Genomic DNA, 26,175 nt, shown 5'->3' on the forward strand with positions numbered 1-26,175 from the left:
CTCATTCATCATGTTGAGTCTAGACTTGCTGTTAAAAGGATTCGTGATAAGCAGGTGAGGTGTTTGAACAATATGTTGTTGGAATCAGATTACTCAAAATAATTAATTTTCCCTGCCAAAAGAGGCCAATATCAGCAAATGTCATGGCTATAATTATAGTAACTGAGGAGAACTGAATGCAGAAATTTCATTTGGGATAGTCTTCAAACTTGTCGAAGGTTTGTGTGCCCAACATCTGATATGCTGCTGTTCACATTATTAGCTCAGGTGAATGTATCATACTAGAGTGTGATCTTGTACATTGCACAATTTCCCTCAATGTCACAATATCAGTGCAAATGCAGAGCAGCATCTTCTTTAGCAAGTATAAATAAACTGACTGACTATATCAGGCAATTTAGGTCTTTTATGAGTTAGGTTTTCGGGATTGCTTGCAAGCAGTTTACTGTCTTGCTAAAGGATACTTTGGAAGCAGAAATGGCTGCTGATGAAAATGTCTGTCAAAGGTATTGAATCAGTGACCTTTTCTGATATGGAACAGTCTCTTAACCCCCCTGGGGAAGTGAGTCTTCAGTGCATCTAGCATAGAGTCACTACAGTACTTACTTGGAGCAACAATTCGTGTATATACATTCAGCATCTGAAAGTCACCACTGTCTTTCAACGAGGAAACACAGTCAGAGTAGAAGAACCATAGCACAAATTCAAAATCAGTTGCAGCCCATTTTTGGATAGACCAGCTTGTAGACTTCATGTACTGTTTTTCAAAATGACTGAGTGCAGTTTTGGGGCTCTTTCATAATTTTTTTTTCTTCTGTTGAGAAGTACTGGTGCAACTCAATTCATCACGCAAGCTGCGGTTTGTGGAAGTTTGAGTTTTAACGCCGAAAAGCAAACATCCTTTTAATCAGCCTATGGAAAAGTCTTGCTTTGCATTTGACTGTTCCTCTGATTCACACTGATTCTCACTGGCACTCACACCGTAACAGTTGTACACAGTCAGGGAGAAAGAAAAAAAAAAACAACAACACATGCTTTCTACACATTTTAGCGGCATGAGCTTGGAAGACAAAGTGAGCTTGTTACGGCATGGTTCAGAACTCTGCAGAAATCTTGTCGCTCGCACACTGTTATGTCTCAATAATGAGATGGAGGGTAGCTGGCTAAATCCCTCTGCCTCTGCTTAATAAAACATTATTAATATGATAGAGTGGTATAAAATAAGGAAAGATGGGCCGAGAGGAGGTGAATTACTATCCCACAGGAAAAATCTTTTTGGTTTCCGAAAATCTCTCTCAGTCTCCCAAGGTCTTGAAAAGTTTATACAGAGAATAAATAAGTACAATCTAATAGATACATTTAAGGACCAACAATATGTGATCCCAAAAGATATGGTATAAGAGTCAGCCTGTCCCGAAGCATGTTCTTTGAGCTAAAAATTCAGATATTTTTTGAAACACAAAAATCCTTTATACATGCAGGTATTAGTGCATAGGTTCCTGCAATAAAAGAGTATTATTGTGTAGTCCATTGAATTAGCCTCTCAAAAATCACCAGATGAATTTGGCATAGTTATAGAAATAAAGAAAACAACTGTCCTTTCAATGGAGAACAATTTCACACCCTCCCAGTCCCATAATTCACTTATCATTTAATATATATCTCTAACTATACACAGTATGTATGAATAAAAAAGGACAAAGAAAAAAATAAATATAGAGTATTCTAGAGCTCTGAGTTATCCATAAAGTGTCTTTTGAATCACAGTAAATTTAAAATCTTTGTAAAATGAGAGGTGGAACACAGTGAAGACAGAAAAGAATGCCACAAATGGAGATAGTTCATGTGTTTCATTTCTGAGGAGCAAAGGAGGGTGTGATTAATCCTCACAAATTGGAAGGGAGTTTAGAGCGGACAGTTTGAGGTTCTAGATCTGATGAGTAGGCAGCAGAGCCCCGACGTAGAGGCAAGGCTGGGGAGGCCCCGGGGGACCGAGTCTGATGAGAGTGCCCCGGAGACATCTGAATTGGAGGAGTCATGTGTCCTGGCACTGAGCTACAGGGTTTCGGCACAAGAGTAGGTGAAGAAAACGGCGAGGGGCAAAATCCAGTTTCCACAGATGAGTGAGGAGTTTGGTGACCTAAGGCCTGCGCGACCTCCTGGGGCAGAGATGGATGTGAGCTGGATAAAAGCTTGAGATCTTCAGAAAAACGTCCCAGAGGAGACTCTCTACCTGCTGTGTGTGGCTGGCTGGGAAGCTGTGAGGGGAGAGAAGACTGAGGCATGAGCAAGGAACTGTGGGATCCTGTGGCACTGGAAGGGTCGCCGTAGTGGAAAGTTCTCCCTGTCACTGGACTTTGAATCGTGGGACTGGGCGCCACAGGAGTAAGGCAGGGAGAGGCGTTTGCTGAACCATACTGAGCCAACGAAGCTAAGGCAGACCTCTCCAATGACATCTGGTGAGGCAAGCAGCCAGACTGGAGGCCTGCCAGGCTAAATTGGCTGAGGGAAGATGGAGAGCCCTCAGCAGGCGGCTGAGTGTGCTGCCCTCTGCTTGAAGATGGAGAGCCATGTGGGGGGGACTGGAAGAGATTTAAACCAGGAGTAGTCCTGCCTCCACCAGCAAATTGCTGCAGAGGAGCCACTTGTGGGGGCTTGGGGGGTGGCTGGTTTGGGAGATGTTGACCAGGCAGAGGACTAGATGAACCAGTGGATATAGGACTCTGACAACGGGAAGAACTAATCAGTCCAGCAGTAAATCCACCAGAAGCCCCGACAGACTGGCTGGCTGTCGACCCTGCTATATGGCTCCCTCCTGTGCCTCCTATTGGTCGGCTGATTTGTCCTCCAATCGCCCCTCCCCCTGGCCCACTTGAACCTCCTGCTATATGGCTGGTTGTTGATCCACTGGAAGCCCTTCCCAATGACCCCCCAGGGTTTCTTCCTGTTAAATCACCCGATAGTCCTTCAAACGTGCCACATGAGGCTCCACTGCATCCATCAGAAGTCATACCCAAAGATCCTCCAGTGGTTATCCCTCTGAATGATTCTCCAGCACTTTGTCCTCCAGATGTTCGTCTAATTGATCCTCTAGACGCTCCTTCCTTAGATCTCCTTGCTATATCTGACACTGACCCACAGCTTACACCAACACCTGCTCCACCTGATGCACCACTTGCTACTTTGCTACAAGCAGCACCGATTAATCCTTCATTTGAAGTTCCTATGGTTTCCCCTGAGATCCCCGCAACTGATCCACCGGCAGTCCCTCCCAACCCAAAGCTCCCCCGAGGACTGACTTCTGTCACTCCAGTTGTAAAGTCCTCTCCAGCCCAAGCAGCATCCCCACCTGTGGCTCCTTCAAAAGAGCCTCCCACCGCTCCACCTGAAGACCACCCTGCAGCACCTCCGCAGGCGCCAACTGCCCCTCCACTCAGTCCTGAGCCTGTGCTTCCACTTATAGCGTCTTGATGAAAGAGGTTTGACAGAGGTGGGGTGCTGGAGCGAAAGGGTTGCTGATGCTGTGGCTGTGGGTGTAGCTGGGCCATACTCGAGGAGGGTGAACCAGAGGATGAGTACGGACTGAAGGGGAAGACAGAGGGAACTGCTCCACTTGAGCCAGACCCAGCTCCACCAGGTCCACGCTCCACTCCACCACCTGAGGCTTGCTGGCTTGAGCCAGCCGATGCTGAACCCGATGCCATATGCTGGGCCCGAAAAGAGGCCAGCAATGGCATGTCAACCCCAGTGCGCAGTTTAGAAGGTGTGCTAGATGGAGAGTTCCCAGCAGAGCCAGGGACTGTGGATGAAGGAGCAAATGTGTGGAACTTCTTGAATCGACTTGGAGGGTCCTTCAGGGAACCCAAAACAGAAACCGGAGGTCTGAAGAGTGTTGGTGGAAGGTGAGGATGGTGTGTCAGAGCAATGGCTACTGAAGTTGTGGCAGCTGCTGCCTGTAAAGGAGCCTGGATGAGGGGGGCCCAGATGACAGGGGTAGGCGAAGGAGGCGTCTGTGGTGGGGCGTTTTGCAGGAGGTGGGCGCAGGTGGCCATGTCCCTGTCATGCTGCACAATCTGCTGGATGATCTCGTTCTCCTGGTAGTTGAGTACACCAGAGCTGAGGTCGTGCTGCACCTTGTGCTGCAGGATGGAGTTTTTCTTGCCTTTAAATGCACACATGAAGACAAACACAAAAACAGAGAAAAAAAAGGAAGAGAAAAACCAGAAAAAATTAGAAACATCACAGATTTTACATGCACCATACACAAGGCAATTAAAGGTGCTTCACAAAGAGAAAGGCACTTAAAACCACATTTAAATAATAGGTAACAGGAAGATATAAGCAGGTTGTCATTTGAGTGTACCAACATTCATCCAATTTTCCAGCAGGACTTTCCAATAGGATATGTTAGAACGAGAAGAACCATAAAGGTAATTATGAAAGAACAACATGGTGTAGCCAGGAATTACAAGTGGAAAAATGGGAAAAAAAGAAAAAAAGGAGTTTAAGATAACCCAGAGAAAGAAACTCAGGATTCATCACAGCCTTAAGTGTAGCCAGTGTGTGTTTGACTAAGTTGTTTTATAACTCCCACAGTAACAGGAACAAAAAGCAAACCAAATAATGTACTCTCTGTTGTTGGTTCAGTCCGGGCTGCAAAAAGCTCCCTATCACTACAGTCTCTCTAGGGACATATTTTCAAACTGTTATTGGTTGTCTATACAAAAAGAAACATCTTCAGAGCATGTGATCATCCAGCAGCCATTTTTTTCTACTCAACTGTAAAAACATGAATAAGTCAAACAAATTCATGATGAAGACAACGTAATGCGGGAATGTCAGATGGAAGAAATGGACTCACTGACTATTTTTAGTTGACAAACACTCTATCGCTTTCAACTCAAGAAAGAAAGGAACAAGGTCAATGAGACAAGTTAAAGCTACGTCACAATGACAGGCACACCAACTATTCGCCCACCCTCCATAAGAAATGCATACGACCCTGACCTGAAAGGCTATTAATCATTGCTGAATGGTCACACTAGCAATGACGGGGTTAATTCACACCAGTGCCATTTTCAATTTAGTGTTAACAAAAGGCTGTGAAATCCAAAGATATTGTAAATGCAATTAGGCTGAGATCAATCTCTCCATTTTCTATCATGACTGGTGGCAGATTAGTTGAGGTGTTTCTGTGAGGTATTGTATCCATATCCAGTCTGACCTGGCACCACCTGACCCTTTACCACTCACACACATCCAATCAGATTGCACAAAGTCCATCAAGACAGTAATTAATTTGTGATTCACTGCTGTGTGTCACTTTATTAGGGGAGAAGGGTGTGCGTGAGCATCAAACCGGGGAGAAAGGACATATGCCCGAGACCATCTCACAGAATTATTACTATCAGCCCACCACATCTTTTCAAAGCAGCCATTTTCTACAAAGAGACCCCCTAAAGCAATTTCTCTATCTTCTATTCTAAACATAGCTGAGGATAAAACAGAGCATGCAGCGATGGCTGAGTGATGATACAGGCAAGCCTTTCATTGTGAATTTTTCATCTGCCCAGGCTGAGCCTGGGAACAGTGATGGATATGGAGAGAATATCAATTGTATGCGTAAGAGGAGTCACGCCGGGATTTCAAAACCAGAGCTCAATCTGCATGTTTATATGCAGATGACTTTGAAAGTAATTTCACTCACAGAGTATCAGTGAGAACATTTTTACAGCCTTTAAGTTCTGTCCAAAGGCTCCAGTTAAGTCTTGAAATGTGTTTGCTCCTTTTGTCGTCAAGCAGCTTTTTCAATGAATTTCACTGCCTTCAAATGTTTTTGTTTCCTTTTGCACAGTGGCTTGAGTGGAAATAATAACTAAGGGGCATTTCTCACCAATGCGATCCAGCCTGTCCAGGGCAACAGTCTCGAAGGCTCTTCTCATCATGGGATACTCCTCCAGTACTTCGTTGAAGTTGTCCACAGACAGAGAGTACAGGCGGCAGTACGTATCAGCTCGGACGCTGGCCGTCCTTCTGCCCCGTGTCAGCAAACAAATCTCTGCAACAAAACAGGCACATTTATGAAGTGATGAAAGTCCCGAATTCTCCGATGTTTATATTTATTGTGTGACTATTAGGCATCTGCTTAATGTTGTAAAATGTACAATAGGTAATAAAATACTTGTGGGTTTTCTCCAGATGTTCTGGATTCTTTTCAGTCTTAAACATGCATTTGCCTCAAATGTGAAAGTGAGTGACACCCTGACTGTGTCCAGATTGTTCAACCATTTTTAGCTGGTATCAGCTCCAGCACTCCAAAACCCTAAACTGAATGAATCATGTAAAACACACGAAAAAGACTATGGTAAATAGAAATATATTTTTAAGACTTTGTAATGTTGAGACTGAAGTTTTTTTTTTCATGATTTTTTATTCAAAGTTAATCATGAAAACCTTCTTTTCAGCAATGGTGATTTAGCTTGAAAATATTATTAAAAATAAAACTGTTCTTTACGTCACTACCTCTCAACATTCGATAAATGATTTAAACTGCCACACGAAATGTTTGATATTTCCAAAGCAATGTATTTGTCAATCACTTTTTAAACAGAAGTTATTGCATAAACTGAAACACACCTAAAGTAAAAAAGCCAATTTTACAACCATTTCAGAAGAAACTGCTGCAGAAAATCATGTTTTATATGTTGAATAGAAACAACTTTTCATTCATTCAACAAATACCTGCATGTTGTTTTATTCCCTGCTAATATCTAATTTTGTCTAACATAAATAATTGATTTCCTGTGGCCAATATAACTTACAATGTGATAAAGCACAGGAAATTGTGCAGCCCCGAATGTCATATTCAAAGCTTATGGGTCTGCCAGCCCTGCTATGCCAGAAAAACAATGCTCTCTTTAACAAGCTGCGCTGCTGCCAAGTTCAGGCACGCACGCCGGGAGTGCAGGTGCAACTGTGTCTGTACTGCATGCAGACGCTGCATGTGCTTGCAAGTGGGACAGTAAATCTGTGGGAATACACAAAGGGTGGTGAAAGGACTACATATGTGCCAAACATGCCACTGATTTATTTATTTTTCACTTTATATACAAAGCATATCCAAGCGTGCACATAATGCAATATTGCCTGTATATAAGCAGTACTTGAATATACAGGCAGGCAATGTAAAGAAGTGATTCACACATATAGTATTTGTGAGTGTGTTTCCTCACCTTCCCTCATTTCATTTCTCTTAAGCTTTCATTTAATCTCCTGAATGGTGTTTGATTTCCTCTATCTCAGAAACACACACGCATGCACGTTGGTGCATGCACACACATGCACGCATGCAAAATTTTCTTCCAGATGCACATTCCTCCGTCCTCTTGCATCCATCAGAGCTACATTTTGAATAATATTTCAACATAATTACTTCAAGAAATCTCAGTCAGTTCTACTGCTGTCCATTGCTTTCATTTTGCATTATCAGATGTTTGTTTTCATGTTTACACACATGGAGAGCCTCCTGCTACAATGTGGGCCGATGCCAGAGTGACACATGTGCAGCACACTGGTGCCAACTTCAGGTCAACATTCGAGGGTCAACAGCCTAATTTGAATTTTTGAAGAGAAATCAGACAGAAATCACATAATATATTTGCATTAGAAGCTTTATACTTGTATTTGTACTTGTGATTTTGGCCCACGGGCCACATGGCAGACTCACAAGGTTACAAAAAAATTCTGCTGGTGGACTGGCCTCTAAAACAGTCGTATCCTTAATTTTCACCATTTAATGAAAGACAACCGTTCACAACAATGGTTTTCCATAATTCGGGTGGGGGGGTGTCACCCCTAACATTAATAACACGGCAACGCCCTCAGACTTTATGCCCGTGCATGTGCAGCTTTCTCTTCTATAAATTTGCATGTGGGTATAATGACAGTGAGCTGTGTGTGGGTGCGTGATAAAACGATGCTGTCAATGATGCCGAGTTTGTTAGGGGCTAGGAACAATCACAGCTAATCACATCAGCTCTCTCATCCCTTTAAAGCAGCACTCATATTAGCCAAACCTGCGTATCGCGTTCTACCACATCATGCTGCTCATCAGCCATGGGATGACCTCCATTTCACCCCAAGGAGGGAGCGGTTTCGTTGATTTTGACTGCATGAACTAGGACGCTCGACGAAATACCAAGATATAACTGGAAGGCCGGATTTCGGCAAGAGCGTTGAAGGTTGTGGGCCGTCTGGTGATCTCTCTGCAAAGTTTAATTACACCGGTGACTGCAATATGACAATGTACACTATTTATTTCGGGGGAAGTGGAGGTGGAAAAGGTTGACTATTCGGAATGTGACAAATGAAAGGAGAGTTCATCAACCTAATAACGAAAATCTGAATGAGAATATTCCTTTGAAGTCTAATGGTGTATGAAATGCAGCTGTGTCTATTCTGGACAACTAGATGACATAAAATGCTTTAAATTGCACGTTTAAGTAAATATAGAGAGCAATCAAAACACGCATGTATTCCAAGCAGATATTGCACATTAGACTGAGAAAAATAAAATGCTGTGATCAATCTGCTGGACTGGAGATCACACTTTCCCAGCTGCTCATCTGGATGACTGAAATCTCAGACTGCATCTGCGGACATGGTACACTCAACCATTTTGTGACCTTTTGTTAGAGTCATTGTCAGAATGTGAAAGAAGATCTCACTATGATAAATAGTCAATATGAAAACCATTAAAAAAAAACTACGCACACAATTTAAAGGCGTTGCATTCAGTGCGGCCGGACTGGATTGCATTCGAGGACTTTGTATTCTTCTGGTCATTGAGTGTAAAGTGGCTGTGATTGTGTGCAATGGTTTGAAAATTGAGACAGGGGAACTGATAAAGGGAGAATGCATGATTTGACAGGACAGCGAGTGAGAAATATGTACCGTATATGAAGCATAAGAGCGAACTTCTGCGCGGTGTGTTCGTGTTTGTGGGTGAGAGGGAGAGAGAGAGAGACAGAGAGAGAGTGCACGGGTGAATGCACAAAAGCCACGTTAGCGAGAGAGCTGAGGAAGACAGAGTAAAAACTAAGATGTGTGTGCGTGTGTGTGTGTGTGTGTGTGTGTGTGTGTGTGTGTGTGTGTGCGTGTGTGTGTGTGTGTGTGTGTGTGTGTGTGTGTTCACATGCGTGGTTGAGTGTGTACTGTAAGTGCATGCTGGCGGGGGCAGCACTGGCTATAGCTACTGCTGGGGGTCCATTTCCAGCAGCACAGCTCCAGTAATCCCCTCTGGAGAGGAGCGCCGCAGCTCGGCATTAAATCCTCTTGTCCCGTGGCTTTCTGGACGAAGCCAACGCTGCCAGGATGAGCGAGTGAGCTGCAGCGAGCCCACTAGCGTCATCAAACTGTCTTTGTGGCAAGAGCAGCGAAAACACTTAGCAAAGCCGTCTGAACTCCAGTACAAGTCCAGAAAGAGTCCCAAACATTGCATAACAAGTAAAAAAGGAGAATCCAGTGACAGTGTTTGTGTCTGGTGTGACCTGCTAACAACAGCAATAGAGATTAGACGCATCTCTGAGCGTCCAAGATCCACACTGTCCTCAGAACGACTTTACCTAGATTCTAACACTTCATTTAGAGTTCCAATGTTAAAATACACGAGTAGAAATATTACAAAGTTCGTGACGGAATAATCCTTATTATGCTGCAATCGAAAAGGCTTTCTGAACTCACACATGATTTAAGTTCACACCCCGAAGCGTCAGACATCTGGATTTATTCTGATAAGAAGGGATATGAAGGCCAGCTGTAGCTCTGATCTTCATCTTCCAACCCCACGGTTGAAGGTTCCACCCCATTCCGACCCTGCCTTCTTTGGGCAAGACAGTGAATCTCCAGTTGTGCCTATTGGGAGTCGATCAATTTCTGTACTTGTGTTTGCTGTGAGTGTGTGTGGCTGAAACAGAGTGAAGCACGAGAGACTGACGAAGCAGTGAAAATGTGTAAAACGAGTGAAGTCAATTTGTAAGTTTTATTCAAAATAGAATAATCATTAGTTGAGATTTTTAGAAAGTATACAACAAATATTTTGTGTCATCTCTCAAAAATTGCAAATGTAACCTGACATTAATGAAAAGTGAAATATCTAACAAACCAGTCCAATTTAAAAGATTGAAATAACTGATTCAACTAGGAAATGTTCTTATTGTTTAGTCACGTACATTTTGCATTTGATTTTCACTCATCTAAGATTCTTTTTTCAATGAGGTTTGGTTTCTCTTGATAACGCCTATAACACTCCGGTTCAGCCAATTCCACGCAGAGTGACTCTCCAACAGGAAAGGCCATCAGCCGCGAGAATATCATGTCCAACTGGCATTAATGTGTTTATGCAATGGTATTTTCACACTGCAGGAAAAATTGAGGGTCAAGGAGATTCTCAGCTTGATTATGATAGAACAAATAAGCAAACTAACAATTATTAAATTAAAACACACTTATCAAAGATTAAATTAAAAACATTTACAGTTTGTTTTAGCAGTAAAACTAACCATGCTACAATGTATTGTTGTTGCTACTATGATTATTTTTTTAAAGAATTGCCATTCATCTCCTTCTCTTCTTGTTTGTATTAACTCGATCAGACGGGTAAATTACAGAGATGAGTGAGAATAGCGCAGATCTTTGCTCCTTCACGTCAGGCTAAATGTTTTGGGGCTCCACACACACCGCAGCATCGTATATAAAGCATGTCAAATAGCTGAGTGACTGGTGAACTCCTGCACGGCACATCCTCCGCTCCAGACTGCGGCTGGTTCCTGAGCTACATTCAATTTATTTATGAATGCTCGACTCCCACTGCTTACTCACGTCTCCTTTGAGAAGTGAGTAAGCAATACACCCCTCGCAATACACCCCAAATCCTGCATGAAATCATAGAACAGGCTTAGCTGGGGTAGACTCGGTGTGTATTCTGTAAGTGGGGGTGTGTGTTCCCCTCCAACTGACGGCTGCTGCCGCTACGTTCACCCATTTCTGTGTGGTCCTCTTTTATCTATGAGGAGCCCAAAATAATTCAAGGCTCTGCTTGCTCAGTTTGAGGGGAAGCTATGATATCATGATGATGCTAAATAAATGAGTGGCAGGGAATAAAAGCACGGCAGCAGTTTTGATGGAGTAAAACGAGCATTTAAGAGCGAAAACAACAAATCACAAGTGTACAGCTCTGTGAAAAAAACCCTCAAATGAACAAGCTCTGCTGTTCAGTTTCGCTCTTTTATTTTCACAAGTTTGCGAGTTGTTGCCAAACGCACGTTCTCAGCATTTCTTTTTAACACTTAAGTGACGATGCATTCATCAAAATTGAATGATGCCACAATTAAAATTGGATGTTGCTCTGGGACGGGAGGAGAAAGGAGACGTCGTGTGCACTGACCTTGGCGAGAACAACACGTAGGAGCGGTGCTCTGCACGTGTCCCGGGCTCTTACTGAAGAGGGACGCACCCCCCAAGACCCTGCACCAGCTCGCAAAGTGGACGATGTAGGAACACGAGCGTGTGTGAAAGAAAGGCCAAGGAGAGGGTGGAAAGGGCAAACGGGAGCCAAGTCGCGTGCAGTGCGATACAGGATGATGTAAATATCTGCATTTTCAGGCGGTGACTGCATGTTACAATACAGGAAGCTTTGGACGTAGACAAATGTGAACAATCTGAAAAAACTGAAATGTTGAGGAGGAACATTCCTGATTTAGTAAACTTCTATCAATAAAAACTTGATCATTTGATCCTTTTTATTTGATTCTTCTGCTTTGGACACAATTGTTCAACAAAGTCATTAATGGTTAATTTCCTAAACCATTATTGTGGTCACCCTTTAATATAAAAAAGGCCCTCAGTGATCACAATTAAATACTTGCTTCTGCAGAGTATTTGCAAAGATTCACCTCAGAATTACATATGTTTAGTTTATACGTCAGGCCCCATGTTTCCATGCATACACTCATCTTCAAAGTTGAGGTGTTCGGGTCCCAGCTTGAAGGACCATGTGTCACAAACAATAACCTCCGTTTGCTGGAGGAGACACACCTCCATCAGCAGTCTCTACATAAAGCACACAGTCCAGTGAACACATTAAAAATTCAAAGCCATGTATCAGTGCTTTTACTATCAAAACTGTGCTCAGGTCTTGTGTGCTCTACCATGTGTTCTAGCTCCAAATCTAGATGGAGAATCACAGTAAAATGTTCAAAAACTAAGGCTAAGGTTTAAAAGCGGGGGTATCAATTTAACTTCCCTATAAACGCATCTCCTGTTTCTGATTTATTTAAAGTTCTATTAGGTACAAAAACATTATTATCCAAGTATGGAGAAAGATGTGTGATGCAACATTATTAACAAGCTAAACTGAGAACACGTCCACGCTGAAGGCTGCAGAGCTGCTGCAAATGATCACGACCTGAAGAGAAACACTAGGTGTAGAAGCTCATACTTACTCTGGTAAAAGTTAAATTTAAGAAAAATAATTAGCTTAACCTCTCTTGAAAACTCTCACTTCATTCAATAAGATGTACAAATAAACAGAGGCTTACAAACTGCGCTCGATGTGAGGTTTTATTGACTTTCCCTTGGCAACATCCACTCAGGGAGCAGGAAGCCGAGCTAAAGGCCGTCAATAAAAAAGCTACAAGGAAAAGCTAGAGTAAGAAAGGCTACACCACAGAGATACAAACATTGATGAAACTTTAATTTCTCGGAAAGATGAATCCTCAAGAGATGTGCAGCTTGTGATTCCCGACAAATGATGAAGCAGCGGAGGAACTGATTTAGTGACGAACACGAGGAAACACAAAACACCTACACAAGAACACGTAAGCACGGTTTTAAAGAAGAAAGCAACAATATTGTTCAGGCACGTAGACTTGCATTTAGGCATTTCTGCTCAAGGTTTCATTTTATTTTTCCCTCTCACTAAAATTAGTCATCTATTCGCTTCTTTTCATCTCTTTGTTTGTCAGTTGTATGTGCATAAGTTCACATGAGGTGCCTAAAAACTACGGCAAGGGATGCAAATTCTGGCCTTTGAATGTACTTTTAAGCATCTTTTTTTTTTTTTTCTGTGTTTATCTGCATGTGATTTCAGGTGTGTGCAGATGTACCTGCTCCACTCCATTCTTCCAAGTGTGCTTGGATGTGAACTAATGGATATGAGCAGGGCAGCTTGGTCTGTGATGAAGTATTTGTGTCCCGCAGCCTGGTCTGGCTCAGCTCACCTGGACTCTGAGTCCTGCTGTCAGCTCCCATCTCCCTCCGCGACACCGCCCGCAGCCCGCCGAGCGGACACTCTCCAACCTCTGAAAACATCCGCAGCGGGCCGTCTGATTCCCGGCGACGTACCGCGTTCACTCCCTCACAGCATTAGCATAGGTGCACAAACACCTCCCGTTTGGAATGCAAGCGCGGGACAGGTAGGGGATGCCGGCCGCTTCGGCTGGTGGTTTTCTGTTTTTCGGGATCGCGGCTGAGGCCGAGGTCAAGTCACATTCCATCGCCTCTCTTTCAACCCCCCGAACTGGAGGATGAGCTATGTTTACTCCAGTGTGGGGCAAAGACTCAACAAAACAATGTTGAAGTTGCAGAAAATGTTTGCCTACAGATGTGAAGACGAGTAATGGAGAATTCCAATTTTAGAGTTTAAATGACGAAATATTGTAAATCAGATTGTCGCCAGACTGAAGGACAGAGTTGGTCGCTTGTTGGCAAAACCCCCTCAGGCACACAGGCTTTTTATCTCCTGCAGCATCAGACACCTTGAAAATTCAAATTAAGATTGTCCGTAAGTGGGAACAATCTTACAAATACTTGGTTATCAAACACTAAATAGTACTGAATAATAATTGTGGCATAGTCAAACCAAGGTCCAAAACCTTTAATGCAACATCTCTGATCGTGGATAACTGAGAAAGAGCTTGTAGAGTCCGGGGTTCAAATCGTTTGATGAAAACTTTATGACTCTTTAAAGTGATGTTTTTCTACCAATAATCTGTTCATGTTAAGTGTGTGCTATGTTATATTCAGTCCTGGACGAACCAGCAGCTTGTAATTTATATAAACAACATATCTTTTTACAATGCACATGCACTGAAAATCTTTTTCTCCCTGTCAGTTCCACCTCAGGGTCAAAGGACATCTGCAGTTGTTTTCACTGACGTCAGACACCTCAAGTCTGAGCATAAAGACGACATACAGTTTATCAGCTGAAACAAAAGCAGAACTTAAAGGGGCTGTATCATGCTTTTTTAGCTAGTCCAAACCCTAATATAGGCATTAACATGGCAATAGTGTATTTTTGGCGCTAAGGAAAAGTCATTTTGTGTGAAATAAAAAATTTTCTGGGGCTAATTCTGAAACCAGGAAGAGAAAACGCTCTGCTTCACTGAAATTCCCGCCTCTCCCCCTGTGGACTTTGACTGACAGCGTACTTCAACCAATCGGAGCTTCAACACAAATACGTCATCAAAATGCGTTAGCTTCTCTAAGGGTTAGCTTTAGCTCTTTAGCTTTAGCTTCTCTACACGCAAAGACACGCGAAAACGTCTTTTCCTGTTAGAAACTCACCAAGCGCAGACTCTTGCTCTTGTTGTAATACGTGGTATTTTGGCTATAACTTTACTTATTGCAGCTTTCAGACGATGGTTAAAGTTTATCTCTGTAATCTCCGCTATGCGCAGTGATGGCATCACTTTCGGTTTAGCCACCGAAATTTGCCCAAAAGAATTGAAAACAAAAAGCGGCAACGCTGACTGGCTCGGCCATTTCACAATGAGGAGCGTGCTGCTCCTAGTGACGTCACTACAACGGACAGATCGTTTTCACGGGTACGGGAGGGGCTGCCTCTCTGAGCAGAAGAAAAACAAGGAAAGCTCAAACACACAGGCACGAAGGAAAAAAAAAACACTTTGGGGTGTTTTTGATGAGTAAATAACTATATAACAAGGTTAAAACATACAAAAAGTGAATTTTGCATGATACAGCCCCTTTAAAGGTTGATCATTTAAATATCTCACGCTCAGCTGACATAGTTTGTCTCCAGGACGATGCTCGATTGTAATTTCACAGGTTTAAAGATGGAATAACTTTGGAATTGGATTTTTAATTATCAAATGTTTCATGCTCAAACAACATAGAAAAAAAGTCTTTGGATTTCCTAGTCTTTGAACATGGAGCAGTTGATGCTATTTTATTGTATTACTTTCTACTGTAGCATCCTAGAACATGATTTACTGTCTGCATTTATATGTATAATGTTTTGTGGCGTCACATCATATTCAAAGCATTTTGATGATCCATCCCAGCATATTGTCTCACCAGACAGACACACTATTATATCATGTCCAGCCTGTCACATTATATAAGACTCCTCCATATATCTTCATGCCCCCCCCCCCGTTCTGTCACTCAGTCAGCTGAAGCTTCTCCACAATAAGAGATCCAGAGGTGTTAACTGGGTTAAGGACTGCGAGGATTACCTGGGCCTCTGCCGCTGCCAGCTGCTCTCACTGACTCACTCAGTCAAGGTGGCCATTTGGCAGCTCTGCAGTGCAGAGAGTCTGAGCGCAGAAAAAGAGGGGAAATAGTGCAAAAAAAAAAAAAAAAAAAAAAAACACTAAAAAGGGAGTAGAGATGGAAGGAGTATTAGTTCCCAGCCTAGGATTTCACACGACTATGGATTTAGAGAACGCCATTCACAGAGCGCCACCAATCAGGGAGTGAGAAAGCCAAGAAGATGACACAGGAGATTGTGAAGTGTGCAGTCAGCTCAGCCCCCCCCCCCCACCCCCCGCCTCCCTCCTCTCTCTGTGTCTTACATCTCTTTCTCGTTTTTCTTTTCTTTTTTTTTTTAACGCCACTCGCAGAGCTACGACTAACCGCTCACTCAGAGACAAAGTGAGCCATCTTTAGAGGTGCAATCAAAAGCAGCTTTTTTGATAAGCACTCCTGACTGGCATGCAGGTCCACCACAAGGTCACCAAGCTCTACTCCAACCATGAGAGAGCCACAGTCTGCACTGGCAACACCTCAATTACCGCCGGGAACAAAGGATGAACTGTAACAACACAATAACCTCCTCGGTCCGGGCACCGACGGGGGAGCGGAGATGCTGTTCAGATAAGTGTTTCAATACTGAACTATAAGGAGAGAAAGAGGCAAGGGAAGGGTGGGGTGGGGGAGCGGGGGTGGGGGGGAGGAGGGGAAAGAGGAGGGCGCATGTTTTCTTTCTGAGCCCAAAGCGGCGTCCAGAGAGCAGCCTTGGCAGAGATCCATGTGTCCTTTGGCGTTAGTACTGCAGTCACATTACATTTCCCCTCTCCACTGGATCGCTGTGTGCCCAGCCGACGCTCCCGTCCAGGACATGTCGTGTCCACTTTAGACTTTAGGCTCTCTGGCTTGAGCTAATCCAACAGCTAACAAACTGGAGCAGACTGCTGTGTGTATAATTGTATAAATAATTCAGGTTGTCCATGAATGACTGAGTTAGGGTGTGTGAGTTTGTTTTGTTGTTGTTGTTGTTTTTTTTTTTTCCCTTGAGATGTTGATGAGCATTACACACACACACACACACACACACACACACACACACACACACACACACACATACGCCACTATGGTGGATGAGACCCTGCTGACTCCGAGGGGGGGCATTAACAAGGAAGAGCCCTCCACTGCGGCACTGCTTCAACTTCTCATTCACACACAATCTCAAAACATTCCAATCCGTGTGATGCCAACCTCCGTCTGCACCTTCAGAAAAAATATTCATTGCTTTTAAGTTCCCGCTTGCTGACACTGACACACATACACACTCAAATCCACATGTGCCACACACTCCCCGTGCTGATCCTGCACCAATTAATTTCATGAATGACTAACTCGTGTTTGGTAACAAACTCCCTCTGGCTCCAGGCTTACCTCGCCAGCCCCCACCTCTGCACCCCCAAACCAGTGGCGCTGCCAGTAATAGTCACAGGATAATGGAGTCAAAAAATCCTCACGCCTATATTTCAACAAGAGGGAAAATAATTACAGATCCAAGCGTTTAAGATTAAAGCAAGTGAGCCGGTTCCTGTTTCGGAATCAGTTCACTTTGCACTTTTGTGGCTCACTCTACTTGTATTTGCCCAAGGAGAGAATAACAGTATAATGTAGACGCATCCGCTCTGATGCATATTGAGGACGCTGTCATCTGAAGCACGTTCGGCTCAGCGTTTTAAGAGAACCGCGGCATCCAAGCTGTCGCACAAACCGTGTCGTTACCGGGACGCATGTGTGAGGAATAAGCCCCTGAGCACGCTGAACCTTTTCTTTGAATCTCAAAGTCTGCCTTGTTGATAAGGGACTGAAGTAAAGGAACATTTTGGACAACATTTGAGAGAGAATGGCCCTGGAGAGAGCCGGGGCCATGTTGTCTAAAATGTTGATTAGTTTTGGCATGTGTAGAGATAGATTGCCTGCCATCTTTTTATTATTTCTGTGGAACCCCCCCCCCCCCCCCCCTCCAGAGAGAGGGCAGGGAGATGGACTTGAGCAGGCAAGGCGTAATTAAACTTCCACAGGCAGGTCATGTGCTGTTAAATGCTTTGCCACCACTTCTAATTACTTAACAGTGCAGTCTAAATGATACGCTGTCACCGAGCAAATTAATTGGTATTTGGTGAGGGCAGTATGGCAGCGTTTTCTCCTACATGTGTCACAGGCTCTGTGGGACCACGAGCACGCTGTGCATTATCTGACCCTGATTAAGTGCGAAGCACAAGTTAAGCACATAACAACTCTGGGTTACCACATAATTCTCCAGCATTCCTATAGTATGTAATTTCACAGCTTTCTGACCTCGGTGACATTTGGATGCATATATTTCCTAATTTGCGCTGCAGCGAGTGCTGTTTTCATAATTTGGGTTCGCCCTACATTTAAGAGACAGCTCTTGATGTGAATTAAGGGAAGAGTCCTGCATAAACCATGAAGCAGAATTTTAAGTGAGGTGACAAGCAGTGCACAACGTACCACTCCAAGCTCACCATGAGCTAATATCAGAGCCAGAATAGCTCTCCCCAAATGCTGCCGCCACACAAATCAAATTCCATCCCGAGCCGCATGGCTTAGGTGCTAAAGGACGGCCATATTAATATTAAAACAGCACAGATTTGTGTGAGTGTGTGTGTGTCTTTGTGTGTGTGCGTGACCTTTCAGCATGTGCTTCTGCAACCAGCAGCGTCTCATCTTACCCCCAAAGTAGGAGCCATCTGAAAGCTTGGTCTCTTTATTGCCCTTGGTTAGTACGCTGACGACTCCGTGCTGTATGAAGTACATTTTCTTGCCAATGGTTCCTTCCCTGATGATATAATCCCCGGGCTGAAACACCTCGAACTTCAGCTTGGTGAGCATGGAGGTGACGAAGTTCGGATCGGCGTTGGCAAACAGAGGCATCGACGCCACCAGCTTTCGACAGTTGAAGTTTATGATTTCCTGTTTGGAGGAAAAAAAAAGAGACATATAGAAAACAGTAAAAACAACAAAAACAGCAATAATATAGAATTAAAAGTGACCATTTTAGTCACTATTATGGTGACATTTCGATGCGAAATATGTGCAGGCCTTCTGTTTTGTTCCCATTGTTTGGGGCTTTTTTGAGTGGTTTGGGTCTTAGCGTGATCCAAAAGTTTCTCCCTGCCTGTGTTCGTGTCGGGGCAGAACTTCAGTGAACTGTGAACACAAGCTTCGCAGGCACGGCCGTTTCAAACCGAGCCCGAAAAACTGGCGCCTCACCTCTCGGAGCGGCTCGTTCAGCTCCCCGAGGATGCTCTCCTCGTCGAACATCTTCCCCTGGTAGCGGTGCTCGTAGTAGTCGTGGATCCTCTGCCTCATGTCTGCCGGCAGCTTGTGGAAGGACATGTACTGCTCCACCTGTTTGTACTGCGGGGACACAGAGACGCACAACAATCAGGTTACTCAAAAGGCCGGAACGCCGCCGCACGAATACACAGCCACAGGGAGCAGCTGGCACCGAGGTCAGACGCACAAGGAAATGAAGACACATCCAGAGCATCCAGGCCCTTGTGAGCAGCTAAATATTACTTTTCTGGTCTTTGATCGGGTTCGTTTCACTCTGAAAAGTTTAAATGCGGTGAACATACGCTGACTAAATGTATTCCCTTTCCGTTGGCGGAAAGAGCAGAGTGAGACAAATGTTCAGTGTGTGAAAGCAAAGTCAAGACAAATTTTAAAAAAGGGACTTTATCTTGAAATAGGGACACAGAATTTCTCTTTTTTTCATCCAAAGGGCTTGCCTGTATATCTTTATGTAGATGGTATCACAAAAGTGCTGTTAAAGATGAGATCCAAAATAAAAACTAATTACATCAGAGCACAGAGCTGTTTCTGATCACAACAATCTTGTCAAAGTGCTTGTTTTACAGTTGAGCTTTTCTGGGTCTGTACTTTCCGGTCGCTCCTCCGTTTGCGAGATGCGATGAATAAAATATATGTCAGACCGTTGATTCCATAGTATCGGATGTAGGGATGCAGATCAAAGCGCGCTCAGAGCACCTTGGGAATAATAACAGAAATCCTTGACCCACAGTAAAGCAAAACAAGGGAGGAAAAAAAGAGAGAAATTAACCATTCATGGGGCGCCGCCGGAGGTGCTCTTTGATCACCAGAGCTTCGCTGCCAGCAGCTTCACCACTGAATGACACGGCTGACCTCAGATGTCTCTCGCTTTGTGATCCAGCACTACTACCCTAGTCACCGCTAATCTTGGGAGGAAATCATCAAAAGGGAGAGTCTTGTGGAAATGTAGCGCAGTCAATAGGGACAGCTGTCTCATGCAAGTCAGATTGTTTTTGAGGAAGAAAAACATACAGCGTAAAGAATCAGCAACCTGTAAAATAAAACCTATAAGTGAGTGAAATTACAACCCCAATGTGGCTCCTTCAGGGATCTGCAGGTATCTTCTCCTGCAGCGTCAACATGCTGGAAGGACTCCTGATAAATGCAAGTCCATCTTTCATCCCCCTCAGGTTCTCTTCGCTCCTTTTTTTTTTTCTTTTTTGTTACTAAATTTGGATGACTTTTAGTTTTTGTTTGATCATTGCCCCGCTCAGTCCCTTACAGACCAAAGAAACAATCTGGAGTCGCTCTGTGCATACTAATGCCACCGCTCCCTCCACTCTGACCAGGCCGCTAAATATTGTGGCATGCTCATTCATTTATTAGGAGTGTAGAAGAAGAAATCCACCGGATAAGCAAGACAGGCTGGTATAATATATAGAGGTCAGGTATATAACTGCTTACTTTATATATGCTTAAATATTGGATCATTTTCTTAAGCATGTCAAATGAGGCATTTGAAAATTTCTGAGCTCCCACTGTGTAAAGTGACCTGGAAAATTAAATACTTGCACAAGCAAGAGGAAGATGTGGAAAGAAGCTTTCAGATATCCACCCTCTGAGGGGAAAGGGATGAGTTCTGTCATGGGGTAAGGGTTTGAGTCTTTATCCCCACAATCCCCTTGGCATAAAATTGAGCGTTTACTGATCTGATGATGAAACAGAATCTTTCCACAGAGAGGAACTTTTGCCTCCTCGCCTCCGCGACGGGGGGGACGCTCGAGCAGTCGTCTCCGGGCGCAGTCCCACTGGCGACCGAGCGCCGCCGAGATGGCTCGTCTGCACATGACGCCGGGGCGAATATGACAGGTGTAGCCCACATTTAGAATGTGTGATGTCTTTATGCCTCCTGCATTAGACATACCACAGCAAGGCGCTCTGTTTCAAACGCGTGGATTATCATCTACCTCAGAAAAAGCTGAAACCTCCTTTTTTGTCCCCCTACATTAAAAAAAAAGGAGAGAATTCATCTTCAGCTTATATCACACTTTGATTATCTCAGGATGAAAGGGCGTTAGCTAAGTGAGCAAATGAGAGAAAATTCCTATTGCTCTTGCTGTTTTGATGAGTCCGACTATGCTCCGCACGGTTTCACTTTCAGAAAGGTATCTGAGATTTCCTAAACCCCGCTGGGTCTGAGGAGAGAGGCTGCCGGGGATGCAAAGATGCCGACCATTTGGAGACAGTGCGCTCTCCCGATGGTGTGATGGGCTGATAAAAACACCCTGTGACAGGAAATTATCTCATTGCTGCACGGCCGCCTTCACACTGCCACCAGGAAGATCCCCCGCTTTCTTGCTCTACTTGACCAAATCAAATCATAGTCGGCATTAAGGAGGCAATCGTTTCGCCATCAGATTTTCCCCCCGCTCTACCAAAACAAAGGGGGCTTTACGCTGCAGACGGTTTAAAAGCCCATCTCTGTGAAGCCAAATATTCCTATATCCAATCAGATTTTCTTATTTAAAAAAATGTAGTCAGTGGATTTCTACTGCCATATGTTAACAGAAAAACAAGCCGAAAAGTTGGAACGAAATGTAATCCTGACGTTTGAATAATATTTTCCTAAAATCGTAAAGTAGAATAATTCATGAAGTTTTAAAGACAGTATATTAAAACAATGAAAGTATAAACACTTTTTGTGTAATCAAACACTGACCTCTATACCAGCGTGTCTGTTGTTACAGCTGAATAGCTCCCATCATTGTGAACAGCATATGGAACTATGTGATTAAAGTGTAGCCACAAAATAAAAGCATCTTTACAAGGGTTTTTAGATAATAAACCCTTTCTATATTGAAAAACAGACATCATCTTCATTACCATATGAGCTGGTCTGAATATAAGATGAACTGGCAAATAATGTGACAACCCACACCTGTATTTTAACAAAAAAAAAAAAAAAAAAAGTAAAAACAGTAACAGAAAAAAAGAGTTTCACAGGTGATAAAGTTTTAGTACCAGCAAGCACATGGTGAAGGAGCTGAATGTGATTACAGCACTTTTTTTTGGAGCTATTTCTTGGGATTTAAATGTACTAACCGGTGACCTGTCAAGGTTGAGCCCTGCCTCTTTTAAGTACCGTCTTCTAAGTACAAGACGGATTCGAGGTTATATTATTTCTGCGTGCCGATGAGCCGATTAGCCTTCGGTCCTGGCAATACTGCAGCCCCAGCAGGCTTTGAACGCTGAACCTAAGAAACTGCCTCTTCATTCTCCTTCATTTCCCACATCAGCTTTTTAGTTCAAACTTCTGATCTTTCTCTGCATGGACATTCTTTGCTCTCCTTTCTATTTGCACTCTATTTTCCCTTTCTACTCTTTTATTATGCCTCTTATCCCCCCTCCCCCAACTCTCCAAGCAGATGCAAATTTTTCACCAAATAAAACATGAATAATTCATTTCCCAAAAGAGTTGTCAGACACTTAATTATACTTTATAAACATTTTTTTTTCCACTGTTCTCCTTCTCCATTTTAAAATTTTGTGTTGCATGGTCTAAAGGTAAGGGCCATGTAATGAAGAACACATTTTTGAACTTACACACAAAAATAAAGCAAAAAAAAAAAAAAAAAAAAAAAAAACCAATGCTCACTAAACAATATAGACATTTGGAGGTTGAATAAAGTATAATAAAAAAGAAGTAAATATAGTGCAGACAGCGGTTTATGTCTTAAATTATACATTTTCATTTGGATTTATTTTGGATGTACCGAGAATCTTGTGCTTTTGGTATTTTTTTGTCAACTGAATATTTTAAATTCAAAATAAAAATCATGAACAATCTGCACAAACAAAAAAGTCAAACATATATGTAATCAGTTTTTGCACAGAAATTGTGGTATGGAGCATAACCAATTATTGTCAAACTCGAAATGAATGTTTTCTCATTTCAGTGCCTCTATAGAAGAAAAGTCATGAACTTTTGACCTGATTATCTTGTGTTCTGATTTAACAAGAGTTCAAGGACTGATGGAAACTCATGGTTCAGATGAAAAAGTTTTTACGTTTGTTTTTTTATCTCATATGAGTGAGTCCGGAGTCATGGCAGTCAAGTTTTCAGATTTCATCAAAGTTTTTTAGGGGGCGCATAAGGCGCTTAAAGCAGGATTTATGTTTGATAAACGATGTGCTTCCTTCCCTGGCCAATCAAGATCTAGACTCTCTTTTACTTTGTGCTTTTTCAGTTCTTAGTGTTTTTTTGGGACAAAGTAGCAGCTGTTATGCCTACATAAATAACCTTGTCAGCACGGTTTGGTCTGCTCGAACTGAGTCCACTCACCGGTCAACTCAAATGGTCCCTGCTCAAAAACAACACCAGGACTTCATAGCTACTGAGAATCTGAACAGTTAGATGAATTGTAGCGCCGACAAATACACATGCAAACATGGCGATTGCCATACATATTATGAGATTAAATAACCAGCAGGCTGAAACTCCTTCATTTTGATTTATATTTATATATTATTTCATTTTCATTTATTCTCAAAGAGCGTCTTATGGAGCACCTCTAAGGCATGTTGGCAATCTTCAACTCAGCAGGAAAAGGAAGAGCGGAAACTGGAGCCTAACATTAGATTAATGCCATCAGTCAGGTCCAGGCTAATGAGAAGCGCTCTTACTGTAAGGCAGAATCAGACTTAAGCTGCTCAACTTGTTGACAGCTGCATCCTTGGGTTGATTGTACGGCGGAATCGTGACTGAGCCTCCACAAGGCATCATCATGCTGCTGCTGTTGTTGGATGAAATCTACATCTTCTTTACACAAGAGATTTCCAAGGCCTTCAACATTAATCAAGCCTTGGATGACTGGCTACGCATGTGTGTATCAACAAGAGAGACAATAAAATTACAAGTTTCCCAACATCAGTCACGTTTCTCCTCATTGTAAAGCGAAGGACTCTATCAACACCGTCTCCAACTGTTGACTGTTTACTGTATTTCTGGAAGTCTTAATTGGGGGATTGAAGTAAAAGCACAACAGATCTCTAGAGTCTCTTCAACCACAAATAATCAGCTTTGGGCCTCTTATTAACTATTCCCCAAAGAGCCATGTTTAATTGCCAAGTGTTAATTAGAGATTTTAAAGGGGAGGGGCTGAAGCACCCCACTGCCATTTGCTTCTAAAGCCGTTTGGGACTGGCATGCCACAACATGCTATCTCTCGGGTATGTACGATTTCCTCACCGGTTACCAACGACAAACAGAGCATCTCTCAAATGAGCCCACTCTGAATCACATTAAGGAAGGAGGAAATACGGATCAGAAAATCAGAAAGCTTCTGTATGGCAGGGTAGACAACGAGGATCACAAGTCACCTACAAATGAATGAAATCATCTCTTTTGTTTGGTCTCCACATCCCCATCTTTGTGTGCTGTATAAATTACCAGAGAAGAGAGCCGAAGTGACAGATAAGCGGCGGCTTACAGAGAGCTGGAGTGGCAGGCATACCCCGTATGCACAGTCACATGTGCAGCCATCTTGCCCCCAATCTGGAGGGATGTAATTCTCTTTGTGCGATAATGGTTCTCAACATGCCTGAGACAGGAGGGAGGGAGAAAAAAAAAAATCTTGTGGGAATCTGATGGATGCTGAGCCCGTTCCACATCCCTGTGTTTTATGGTGCAATGTAAACAAGACGAGGAAACGTCTACTTTCAACGAACACGAGTAGCTTATTCCTGTGTACAAAAGTAAGAAAGATTGCTGAATTCAAACATTGTTGCACCGTATTTGGCCCATGCAATGCTGACACCTACACTGATCCAGACAAGCAGTATTTATTCGGAATCACAGCTTTTTAAACATTTTCAGTTTGCGTTTGGATGGCAGCGTTCAAGCAGTAAACAACCCCAACGGCACAATTTCATCTCGAATCAAACTCAAGCAGGAAATCCATCAACGTGAACGCCCCTCTAATGTCTACAGTCACATACATCTGCACCGCTGGAGTTCAAAACAGGTAGAAAATACACATGCTCGACAACCTTCCATCCAGTTCAGGCAAAACAAACAACCACAAGTGCGGAAAGATTCTGAAGAAGAATCTAATACAGCTATTCTTCATCTCAGTGGGGGCCACCCTTAAAACTCACACCCCTCTAATATTTGGCGTGATTGCGGGGCTCTTTACTTTGTGTAACAGTTAACATGCCACCCGATTCCAAAGAGCTCATTTAAGTCAGCTCACTAGCTGCTGACAGCCCAGGCATTTATCACATGGTGCCACATTGTAATAGAATTCTATTCAGAAAAGATTATACCCGGGCTTTCTGATGATAATTTTCACCATCTATGAGAGCCGAGCCTTCTTTTTTTTTTTCTCGTCTCTCCTCTGCCTTCTCTCTTTTCCATCTGTACACTTCAGAGAATCCTTCATAGGCTGGCTTCTTCATCACAACCCCTCAGAGGGGGTTTTTCACTGATTTCTTTCCCATCAAAATATAAAAGTTACCTCGATATCACCTCTGCTTTCCAACTGGACAGATGGCCTCTTATATTGGCTGTATGGGAAAAGCAAGTGCTATTTTTAGCAGTTCAAAAAGTCAATGAGCATGGGGCCTCTGTTGCATCAAAAGCAGCTTGAAAGCAGCGACAGTGTCACTGGAGCCGCTTGGCTCAACACCGATCGCTTCCTGCTCCTCTTGCTCCGACCAAACAGTGATTCATGTCTAGTTGCAGGAGTTAGCTCATGTTGTCGCCCACTGAATGTTTACCATATGGCTCGGGTCTGAAGTCAACCACAGTACGACTATAATCCAAACGGAACAATTCATCTGTTTACTGAAGCGCCCATCCAGCTCCGCACTGGCACAGCCGCGTAATGAGGATGATGGTTCAAATGGTGTTTTCCAGTTTGTGGTGCTTCAGAGTGTCTGTGCAGCACATTACTGAAATCACTATTCATTTTACTTCACAGACTGTTGTTGTAGGCAAATACTGCAATAGTAGCCTTGCTGACGGCATCTTTGGAGTATCAAGAAGGCATATTTGGTTTTCAAACATTAAAAAAAAAAAAAAAAAAAAACAAGCTTGAAACTGCAAACTGTCAGCTTTCAAAGAGCGAACTCAAAAAAAAAGCTGGTAGCATTTCAAACGTTTGCGAATGAGTCGAAATGTCTAATTCTTCATATTCTGCGGTCTCTAATCTGTAGTGCTGCTGTGCACGTGTTGAGTTAGCGTGCCAAATTGAGTATTAAAACAGTGGGATGTTGTTAGAA

At 43.2% G+C, this 26,175-nt stretch overlaps 1 protein-coding gene across 1 annotated transcript in view; it reads right to left on the bottom strand.

The window, feature by feature from the left end:
- Positions 1 to 766: 766 nt before the first annotated feature.
- hcn4 (hyperpolarization activated cyclic nucleotide-gated potassium channel 4) overlaps positions 767 to 26,175 on the bottom strand; it is a 64,965-nt gene continuing 39,556 nt past the window's right edge. Inside the window, exons 5-8 of the mRNA XM_030097450.1 lie at positions 18,832 to 18,978; positions 18,291 to 18,531; positions 5,894 to 6,058; positions 767 to 4,162 (exon numbers count right to left, since the gene is read on the bottom strand). Of these exons, the coding sequence (XP_029953310.1) occupies positions 1,887 to 4,162; positions 5,894 to 6,058; positions 18,291 to 18,531; positions 18,832 to 18,978 (2,829 nt within the window). The 3' untranslated portion in view covers positions 767 to 1,886. The remainder of the gene's footprint in view (positions 4,163 to 5,893; positions 6,059 to 18,290; positions 18,532 to 18,831; positions 18,979 to 26,175) is intronic.

Source organism: Salarias fasciatus, chromosome 1 (assembly GCF_902148845.1).
Source record: "Salarias fasciatus chromosome 1, fSalaFa1.1, whole genome shotgun sequence".
Taxonomy (NCBI): Eukaryota; Metazoa; Chordata; class Actinopteri; order Blenniiformes; family Blenniidae; genus Salarias; species Salarias fasciatus.